At 56.8% G+C, this 10,804-nt stretch overlaps 1 protein-coding gene across 2 annotated transcripts in view; it reads right to left on the bottom strand.

Moving 5' to 3' along the window:
* Nucleotides 1-2,739: 2,739 nt before the first annotated feature.
* ARHGEF17 (Rho guanine nucleotide exchange factor 17) overlaps nucleotides 2,740-10,804 on the bottom strand; it is a 60,861-nt gene continuing 52,796 nt past the window's right edge. For both annotated transcript variants that reach the window (XM_068139209.1, XM_068139210.1), the window contains exons 16-21: nucleotides 10,278-10,364; nucleotides 9,802-9,869; nucleotides 8,060-8,208; nucleotides 7,224-7,398; nucleotides 6,087-6,329; nucleotides 2,740-3,597 (exon numbers count right to left, since the gene is read on the bottom strand). In XM_068139209.1, coding sequence (XP_067995310.1) covers nucleotides 3,407-3,597; nucleotides 6,087-6,329; nucleotides 7,224-7,398; nucleotides 8,060-8,208; nucleotides 9,802-9,869; nucleotides 10,278-10,364 — 913 coding nt within the window. In that variant the 3' untranslated portion in view covers nucleotides 2,740-3,406. The remainder of the gene's footprint in view (nucleotides 3,598-6,086; nucleotides 6,330-7,223; nucleotides 7,399-8,059; nucleotides 8,209-9,801; nucleotides 9,870-10,277; nucleotides 10,365-10,804) is intronic.

Here is a 10,804-nt window from a genome sequence, read left to right as displayed (position 1 = left end):
ACCATCCCACCAGTATCATTTCTACCAGCACCACCCCAGCATCGTCCCATTCTCCAGGGGCCACTTTTCCCCCACACAAGGGACCCCCCTGTTGGTTTAGAGGATCCCTCCCTACCCTACTGCAGGGCTCCCTTGGTGCTAGTGTGATGCTCTGGTCACCAGGATGTTGTCCTCCATTCCAGCTTGGTGGATGACCACGGAATGGGACACATCCTGAGGCTTGAGAACACAAAGGAGGAATCCACATGCACCCCTCCGACCACACGGCCTCCCCCTCTCCCCTGGGATTATCCAGGAGGGAATAACTACTGCACCCCAGGCATGGAAAGAGCTACTTCTTCCCTGGGTCAGGGCAATCCCAGGCACTGATATAAGCTGGGCAGGGACTGGCTGGAGAGCAGCCCTGAAGAAAAGGCCTTGGGGGTGCTGGGGGAGGAGAAGCTCAACAGGAGCCAGCAGGGAGCACTTGCAGCCCAGAGAGCCAACCACAGCCTGGGCTGCAGCAAGAGAAGTGTGGCCAGCAGGGCCAGGGAGGGGATTCTGCCCCTCTGCTCCACTCTGCTGAGACCACACCTGGAGCACTGTGTCCAGTTCTGGAGCCTCTGTGCCAGGAAGGATCTGGAGGTGCTGGAAGGTGTCCAGAGCAGGGCCACGAGGAGGAGCAGAGGGCTGGAGCTGCTCTGCTATGGAGACAGACTGAGAGAGTTGGGGTTGTGCAGTCTGGAGAAGAGAAGGCTCTGAGGAGACCTTCTTGTGGCCTTCCAGGATCTGCAGGGGGCTGGGGAGGGACTTTTGAGGGTGTCAGGGAGTGACAGCGCTGGGGGGATGGATCCAAGCTAGAGGAGGGGAGATTTAGTTTAGAGGTTAGGAAGAAGTTCTTCCCCATGAGGGTGGTGAGACACTGGCACAGGTTGCCCAGGGAGGTGGTGGAAGCCTCATGCCTGGAGGTTTTGAAGGCCAGACTGGATGTGGCTGTGAGCAACCTGCTGTGGTGTGAGGTGTCCCTGGCCATGGCAGGGGGTTGGAACTGGCTGCTCCTTGAGGTCCCTTCCAACCCTGACAATTCTGTGATTCTATGATTCTCCCACCAGGGTCTTCATCACCAAGTTGGTACCACTGAGTGACGTCCATAGTGATGCCAATGGGTGGTGGGCCCCCATGTCCTTCACCCCATCCCTGGCATCCCCCAAGGGGAAGGACAGGACCACGCTGGCTTCATTCTCGTACAGGTGACCCTCAATGACAAAGAGCCCCAAATGGACCAAAATTTCCACCACACTTCCCCCTTCCCCTCCAAATATTCTCATGAGAACATCCCCCCCCCCCAAGGATGGACAAACAGACATGGGATGGCAGCACCTTGTCACTCCCTGGGACACCCCAATTCATCTCTGCCACTATGATTTTCACCTCTCCCATAGGGACACCAGGGTGCTCAGGTCTGTGAGCACTGACCTCAGCTGGACCCTGGGGTGAAAGCAGGAAAATAGGGGGGAAAAAGGGGAAATACAGGGGGAAAAAAGGGAAAATAGGAAGGGGTTGACACAGGAAAGTCTCCTTTTTAGGGTCCCCATGGCTGTCATTCCAGTTTAAAGGTGAGGGGACATCCCTGGTGTCATGCAGGGGAGCATGAAGGTGATGTTTGCTCACATCCAGAGGATAACAGAATGGTTTGGGTTGGAAGGCACCTAAAAGATCATCCAGTTCCAAGCCCCCTGCCACCGGCAGGGACACCTCCCACTAGCCCAGGTTGCTCAAGGCTTCATCCAAACTGGCCTTGAACACCTCCAAGGAGGTGACATCCACAGCCTCCCTGGCACTGTGTTCCACTGATACTTGTTCTCATGCAGAAGATGCTCTGATCATCTGTAGTGGCTTCATCCCACTCCCCAGGCTCTGAATCCCATGGGACTCACCAGGATGAGGGGAAGGACCCTACTTTTGCCCCCATCCCATCATCTCTCCCCACTGCATCATCATACCTGCATGGGTCCACCTCCGTCAGTTGGGTCCAAGTCTGCCTTCTGAGAAGGTTTTAATTCCCCCAGTCTCATAGAATAATTTGGGTTGGATTGCTCAGGGCTTTATCCAGCCTAGCCTTGAACACCTCCAGGGAGGGAGCATCCACAACCTCCCTGAGCAACCTGTTCCAGTGTCTGCCCACCCTCACTCTAAAAAATTTCTTTCTAATCTCCAAGCTCAATCTCCCTTCTTGCAGCTTCAATCCATTGCTCCTTGTCCTGTCACTCCCAGCCTTGTCAAAAGTCCCTCCCCAGCTCTCCTGGAGCTCCCTTCAGGTAGTGAAAGGTTGCTCTAAGGTCTCCCTTGAGCCTTCTCTTCTCCAGGCTGAACAGCTCCAACTCAGCCTGACCCCATAGGGGAGGTTCTCCAGCCCTCTGATCATCTTTGTGGCCTCCTCTGGACCTGCTCCAACAGCTCCATGTCCTTCTGGTGCTGAGGCACCAGAACTGGAAGCAGTGCTGCAGGCGGGGTCTAAGCAGAGCAGAGAGGCAGAATCCCCCTCCCTGTGCTGCTGCTCTCCCTGCTCTGGCTGCAGCCCAGCACACAGCTGCCTGCTGGGCTGCCAGGGACCACTGCTGGCTCCTGGGGCGTTTGGTCATCCCTCAAGCCCTTCTCCTCCAGGCTTCCCTTGAGCAACCTTTGGGCAGAGGGATTGGCAGCGATGTGATGATGTGCCTGCCCCCTCCCTGGGCCCCCCACCCAAATAAATAAAGAGGGTTATCTATATATAATATATATATATTTAAAACAAACAAACAAACAAAGAGAGCTATCTGGGTGCTGGCGATGGAGCGAGCAGGTTAGCAGGCAGCCCAGGGCGGAGGGGGACGCGTACCCTGGGGCTATTTTCCCTGGGGTGGTCCCGCTGCATGGCCAGGAGGGGTCCCCTGGGGCTTGAGGGAGAAGAGTGGGGAGGGTGTGACAGCACTGGGACCCCCTCCCCCCCGCCCACTTCCTTGTGTCCCCCTCCCCAAAGCAGGCACACACAAAACCAGAGAGCGAGGCAGGTTCCTGGCTGTAGGGCATCCTCCGGCTGCTCCCCATGGATGCTCCTTTGGTGCAGCCTTCCCCAAGGGCACACATCCCTCCCTCCACCACCCCCTCAATCTTCTCCACACCCCAAAAGCGGTGTCTGTCTGTTTGTGCAGGTGTGTCCCTCTCCCAACCCCCCCAAGTTCAGTGTGGTGGCTTGGAGGGGGGAACGGTGTGTGGGGAGGGGGGACACCGGAGCTTATCCCCCCCAACCCCGAGCACACGGAGAGCAGCCGGGTTGGAGATGAGAGGCGCTGGGGCGGGGGGTGGTGGGGAGGTGGGGTCAGGACCCCTCTTCTCTGCAAATAAGGGGGGAGGTCAGCACTCCCCCAATCCATGCTGGGATGGCTGTTCATGCTCTCCAGAGGAGGAGGTGGTTGGTGCTGTCGTCCCTGCCCACTGTCTCGCTGCTGCTGGTCAGGCGGAAGTCCTCGTAGCCGTCCCCGCCGCTGATCACCAGCATCTTGGGCTTGGAGAGAGCCAGGGCAGGGGCCCGGGGCCGGGAGGGGTCTCGTTTCTCTGCTTCGTTTGGCTTCTCGGCCCCTGCCAAGGACAGCATGCTGCCAGGTGACCCCATCCCCACCCCCCCAAAGCTTCCCTTCTCCCCACTGGCAGCGCCATCCCGCCAGCATCATCTGTCATCCCAGCACCACCCCAACAGCAGCATCCCAGCATCACTTCAGCATCATCCCACCAGCATTGTCCCACCAGAAGCATCCTGGCAGCAGCAGCTCAGCATCATCCCACCAGTCATGCCAGCATCATCTCACAAGCATCACTTCATCATCCCCCCACCAGCAACATCCCAGAATACTCACACCAGCACCCTCCCACCAGCACCCTCCCACCAGCATCTCAGGATCACCCCAGCACCCTACCACCAGCATCCCAGGATCACCCCAGCACCCTACCACCACATCCCAGGATCACCCCAGCATGCTCCCACCAGCATGCTCGCAGAATACCCCCACCAGCAGCAGCCCAGGATCACCTCAGCATCCTCCCACTAGTGTTCCCCCACCAGCATCCCAGGATCACCCAGCATCCTCCCACCAGTATCCTCCCACCAGAAACATCCCAGAATCCCCCAACGAGCATGCTCCCACCACCAGCATCCCAGCATCACCTCAGCAGTATTCCAGCATCCTCCCATCAGGATCATCCCAGCACCATCCTTTAACCAGCATCCTCCCAGCATCACAAACCCACCAGCAGCATCCCACCAGCCTCCCACCAGCACCACTCCACCAGCACCATCCCAGCATCCTCCCATCAGGATCAGCCCAACATCATCTTTCAACCAGCATCACAAACCCACCAGCAGCATCCCACCAGCCTCCCACCAGCACCACTCCACCAGCACCATCCCAGCATCCTCCCATCAGGATCAGCCCAACATCATCTTTCAACCAGCATCACAAACCCATCAGCAGCATCCCACCAGCCTCCCACCAGCACCATCCCAGCATCATCCTTTAACCAGCATCCTCCCACCAGCAGTATCACTCCACCAGCATCATCCTCCCATCAGGATCAGCCCAACATCATCCTTTAACCAACATCCTCCCAGCATCACAAACCCACCAGCAGCATCCCAACACTGCCACCACTTTCCCAGGTGCAACCTCATCACCCTAAAAACCTCTCCCACCCCTAGCAGCTTCCCCTGCCCCGTGTTACTACCTGCTCAGCCCCAAAATCACTTCCTCTCCATATCACCCCAACTTTGGGACCAGTTTGGGTGAGACTCAACACACAGCTGTCCAGCGGCTTCTCCCTCAGATTCTTAGGTTCATCCCAAGGAAATTTGGGGTCATCCAAGCCATGGAGGTGGGGAGCATTTTTCCCCCCCACCCTAATTTTTCTCCTTGGCAAGGTCGGAATGAGGCTTCTTGGTGTCCACACCTCAAGGCTATTCCCGATTATCCCTCAGCAGGTCAGCATTCCCCATCCCATAAAAATAACCTGGGATGATTTGGGGGTGGGAAGGGCCACACAGAATCAACCAGGTTGGAAGACATCTCCAAGACCACCAAGTCCAACCTATTACCCAACCCTAACTAATCAACCAGACCATGGCACCAAGTGCCTCATCCAGGCTCTTCTTAAACACTTCCACTGATGGTGACTCCATCACCTCCCTGGGCAGCCCATTCCAATGGCCAATCTCTCTTTCTGGGAAGAATTTCTTCCTCACATCCAGCCTAAACCTCCCCTGGCACAGCTTAAGACTGTGTCCTCTCATTCTAGGAGAAGAGACCAACCCCCACCTGGCTACAACCTCCCTTCGGGTAGTTGTAGAGAGCAATAAGGTTTCCCTTGAGCCTCCTGTTCTCCAGGCTAAGCAACCCCAGCTCCCTCAGCCTCTCCTCACAGGGCTGTGCTCCAGACCCCTCCTCAACTTTGTTGCCCTTCTCTGGACACCTTCCAGCATCTCAATGTCCTTCTTAACCTGAGGGGCCCAGAACTGGACACAGGACTCAAGGTGTGGCCTAACCAGTGCTGAGTACAGGGGCAGAATGACCTCCCTGCTCCTGCTGGCCACACTATTCCTGATGCAGGCCAGGATGCCATTGGACTTCTTGGCCACCTGGGCACACTGCTGGCTCATGTTCCACTGCTCTCAACCAGTACCCCTAGCTTCCTCTCTGCCTGGCTGCTCTCCAGCCACTCTGTCTCCAGCCTGTAGTGCTGTATAGGGTTATTGAGGCCCAGGAGTAGAACCTGGCACTCAGACCTGTTAAATCTCATGCTCTTGGGCTCTGCCCATCTCTGGAGCCTGCCAAGGTTCCTCGGCAGAGCTCTCCTACCCTCTAACAAATCCAACACCTGCTCCCAACTTGGTGTCATCTGCAACTGACTGATGATGGACTCAATCCCCCTCATCAAAATCATCGATAAAGACATTAAACAGGGCTCAACACTGACTTCCTCACTCCTGCTGGCCACACTATTCCTGATCCAGGCCACGGTGCCATTGGCTTTCTTGGCCACCTGGGTGAAGACTGGATCCTCTTCCCCATGCCACCTACCTGTCTCCCTGGGTAAGGGGAAGAGGAGATCAAAGCCGTCGGGCAGCTGGATGGCAGTGAGGAACCGGACGTGGCCAGTGTGGCCCTGGGAGAGCCCAACCAAGGTGGGAGCAGCCTTGGCTGAGAGGGAGAGGGTCAGCACCACACCGGCGCTGGTCCCGATCCACAGCAGGTCCTTGCAGGCCAGCAGAGCTGTGATCCGCAGGCAGGCAGCCTTGTGCTGCCGGATGATGGCATCTGAGCCTGGGGAGCAGGAGAGCATCACAGAATCAATCAATGTGAAGGGCTGGAAGGGTCCTCCACAGAACATCCAGTCCAAACCCCCTGCCAGAGCTGGGGGACCTAGAGCAGGTCTCACAGGAACACATCCCAGCACCTGAGCTGGCGCTGCCTCGGGAACGCCAATGGTGCCCTACTGTCACCATCCCCAAAGGGAGGTGAGGGGTGTGGGATCCACAGAATCACAGAGACATTCAGCTTGGAAAAGACCCTCAGGGTCACCAAGGCCAACCCAGAACCCTACTCGACAAGGCTCACCCTTGCCCTCCTCTGCCCTGGCTCCAGCACCTCCACATCTCTCCTGTATTGAGGTGCCCAAAGCTGGACACAGCACTGGAGGTGTGGCCTGACCAGAGCTGAGTCCCAGGGGACAATCCCCTCCCTGCTCCAGCCTGGCCTTCAATACCCCCAGGCAGGAGGCAGCCACAGCCTCCCTGGGCAGCCTGTGCCAGGGCTCTGTGAACCTCACAGTAAAGAAGTTCTCCCTTGTGTTGAGGTGGAACCTCCTGTGCTGCAGCTAACATCCATTGCCCCTTGTCCTATCATGGGAAGCAACTGAGCCTGTCCCTGTCCCCTCCCTCCTGACACCCACCCCTCAGATATTTATGGACATTTATTAAATCCCCTCTCAGTCTTCTCTTCTCCAGACTAAACAGCCACAGGGCTCTCAGCCTCTCCTCACCAGGGAATGCTCCAGTGCTCTAATCATTCCTGTAGCCCTCTGCTGGATGCTCTCTAGGAGACCACGATGGGAACCCACTGGAGACCACGATGGGAACTCACTGGAGACCACGATGGGAACTCACTGGAGACCACCATGGGCACCCACAGGAGCTGTGCCTCCAGCTGGGGACTCACCAGCCAGCATTTTGTGCACGGGAGGGGTGATGTCAGCTTCGGCCAACTGCTCGTAGCTGGTGGCGTGGTAGAGCCGGACCTGGGCACTGCTCTGCAGTGCCACCCAGACGCCGCTGCCTGCGCTCACCATGCAGGTGACGCCGCGCCCGCTGTCCTGGCCCACCTGGAGCGTGTGCTGGGGGTGACAAGAGGCACAGCCATGCCAGTGAGGCTGCTGTGGGGGTTTCAGGCTGTGCCTTTAAAATTTCCCCACAGATCTTGAACAGAAAGCAGTCAAACGTCAACAAATCACTGCTGGGTGGAAAACGGGAAAATAAAGATCAGCTTTTTCATTTGCTTCCAACTGAGCTGGTCTGGCAAATTTAGTGTTGTGGGGGGGGAACTTTCAACCCACCACAATGCCAACAAACACAGGATCACATGCTCCCAGGAGGCCAGGGGTTGGAAGGGACCTCTGGAGATCGTCGAGTCCAGCCCCGCTGCCAGAGCAGGAGCATAGAATCCAGCACAGGTCACACAGGAACACATCCAGATGGGGCTTGGAAGACTCCAGAGAAGAAGACTCCACAACCTCTCTGGGCAGCCCGTTCCAGGGCTGTGTGACCCTCACAGTTAAGGAGGTTCTTCCTCATGTTGAGGTGGAACCTCCTGTGCTGCAGTTTACATCCATTGCCCCTCTCTATCCCAGGGTGCAGCTGAGCAGAGCCTGTCCCCTCCCTCTTGACCCCCAGCCCTCAGATACTGAAAAACATTTATCAAATCCCCTCTCAGTCTTCTCTTCTACAGACTAATGGTCACCACCACCCCTCCAGACCTCCCACTGCTGCCCACTGTACCTCTTGTGACAAGGTGGTGGTGTTGAGGATGATGACACGGTTTTGGCAGCCGCACCACAGCTTCCCGGCCACTGCCACCATCTTGGTGATGGGGCTCCCTGGGGAGCCCAGGGACAGGCATTTGGAGTTTTGGGGGTCCCAGAAGCGGCCTGTGAGGGTGGTGGGAGTGGGGTTGGTAGTCAAAAGTCTGCCAAAGAAATCTCCATCTTCACCAAGCCATTAGGACCATCCCATGTTGTGGAGGTTGGAGATGTCCACCTCCAGGTCCTCTGCTAAAGGGGACATGAGCTGAAGACACCAGGGGATGCAAGCTGGTAGGCAGGGACCAGAAGGAGGATGCACACCTCCACCTGACTCCAGTTTTGGGCCTCCAGAACCCTTCAAGGGATGTCATAGAATCATAGAATTGTCAGGGTTGGAAGGGACCTCAAGGATCATCCAGTTCCAATGCCCCTGCCAAGGCCAGGGACACCTCACACCACAGCAGGTTGCTCACAGCCACATCCAGCCTGGCCTTCAAAACCTCCAGGCATGAGGCTTCCACCACCTCCCTGGGCAACCTGTGCCAGGGTCTCACCACCCTCATGGGGAAGAACTTCTCCCTAACATCCAGTCTGAATCTCCCCACTTCGAGTTTTGCTCCATTCCCCCCAGTCTTATCACTCCCTGACACCCTCAAAAGTCCCTCCCCAGCTTCCCTGTAGCCCCCTGAAGATACTGGAAGGCCACGAGAAGGTCTCCTCAGAGCCTTCTCTTCTCCAGACTGCACAACCCCAGCTCTCTCAGTCTGTCTCCATAGCAGGGCAGCTCCAGCCCTCTGCTCATCCTCGTGGCCCTGCTCTGGACACCTTCCAGCACCTCCAGATCCTTCCTGGCACAGAGGCTCTGGAACTGGACACAGTGCTCCAGGTGTGGCCTCACCAGACTGGACTAGAGGGGGAGCATCACCTCCCTCAACCTGCTGTCCCTTCCCTGCCCCAGCCCTGGAGGTGTTCAAGGCCAGGTTGGATGAGGCCTTGAGCAACCTGGGCTGGTGGGAGGTGTCCCAGCCCATGGCAGGGGGTTGGATCACAGTATCACAGTATAACTTAGGTTGGAAAGGACCTTGAGGATCATCGAGTCCAACCTATCAACATAGACCCCATGACTAGACCATGGCACCAAGTGCCACATCCAATCCCCTCTTGAACGCCTCCAGGGATGGTGACTCCACCACCTCCCTGGGCAACCCGTTCCAATGACGAATGACTCTCTCGGTGAAGAATTTCCTCCTCACCTCGAGTCTAAACCTTCCCCGGCGCAGCTTGAGACTGTGTCCCCTTGTTCTGGTGCTGGTTGCCTGGGAGAAGAGACCAACCCCTTCCCGGCCACAACCACCCCTCAGGTAGTTGTAGAGGGCAACGAGGTCTCCCCTGAGCCTCCTCTTCTCCAGGCTAAACAACCCCAGCTCCCTCAGCCTCTCCTCACAGGGCTGTGCTCAAGGCCTCTCCCCAGCCTTGTTGCCCTTCTCTGGACACGTTCAAGTGTTTCGATGTCCTTCTTCTAGAAGAAAGGTCATCTAGATGACCTTTAAGGTCTCTTCCAACCCAATATGATTTTATGATTCTATGCAAACAGGGAAGCCACCAGCACCTCAAGCATCCCTCAAGAAGGGGCTGCCCATGCCACCCACCCAACAGCTACCCCTTTGGGGCTGCCTTTAACCCCACCAGTACCTTTGGATGTCTCCAGCCCAGCCTCACCTGCCTCCCGTTGGTACACAATGAGCTCCCCATTGGCCAATGAGACAAAAACTTGGTTATCCAGGTACCTGCAGGGAGAAGAACTCTTTGGCAACCACCTGAAGAGTCCCAGGATCACAGGACAGCAGGATGCTAGGGGCTGGAAGGGACCTCCAGAGATAATTGAGTCCAACCCCACTGCCAGAGCAGGAACAGAGAATCCAGCACAGGTCACTCAGGAACACATCCAGATGGGGCTTGAAAGTCTCCAGAGAAGGAGACTCCACAACCTCTCTGGGCAGCCTGCTCCAGGGCTCTGTCACCCTCACAATCAAGAAGTTCCTCCTCGTCCTGAGGTGCAACCTCCTGTGCTGTAGTTTACATCCCTTGCCCCTTGCCCTATCAACAGGGTGAAAGTCCCGCTTGCCCCCCGCCCCCCCCGAAGCACCTTGCTAGGGAGATCCTAGAGCCAAAAGAGCTTCTTGCTCATCACTTACAAGATGCACATGACAGCAGCAGCGTGTTGCATCTTCATGCTGTTCTTCCTGTTACGGATGTTGTCCGAGGACTGGTACACGTGGATGCTGCAGGAGAAGAGCAAAGCTGGAGGCTCACCTGGGATGGGGGTGGGGAGGGGCTCTACCCCATATTAAGTGTCATAGAATGGTCTGGAATGGAAGGGACCTCCAAAGGTCATCCAGTTCAACCCCCTCTGCAGTTAGCAGGGACATCCTCAACTAGCTCAGGTTGCCCAGGGCCCTGTCCAGCCTCACCTTGAATATCTCCAGGGATGGGACCTCAACCACCTCCCTGGGCAACCTGTTCCAGTGTTCCACCACCCTCATGGTAAAGAACTTGTTCCTCACATCCAATCTAAATCTGCTCTGCTCCAGTTTGAAGCCATTGCCTCTTGTCCTGTCACTGCAGGCCTTTGCAGTCTCGCTCCACCCTTCTTGTAGCCACCTTCAGATACTGTAAGGTCACTATTAGGTCTCCCCAAAGCCTCTCCCCCATTCACAGTACC

This window comes from Melanerpes formicivorus, unplaced genomic scaffold, assembly GCF_026170545.1.
Source record: "Melanerpes formicivorus ecotype bairdi unplaced genomic scaffold, bMelFor1.0.p_v2 SCAF_1, whole genome shotgun sequence".
In the NCBI taxonomy this organism is placed as follows: domain Eukaryota; kingdom Metazoa; phylum Chordata; class Aves; order Piciformes; family Picidae; genus Melanerpes; species Melanerpes formicivorus.
Note: the sequence above shows the minus strand (reverse complement) of the source record. Positions and strands in the feature narration are given on the sequence as shown.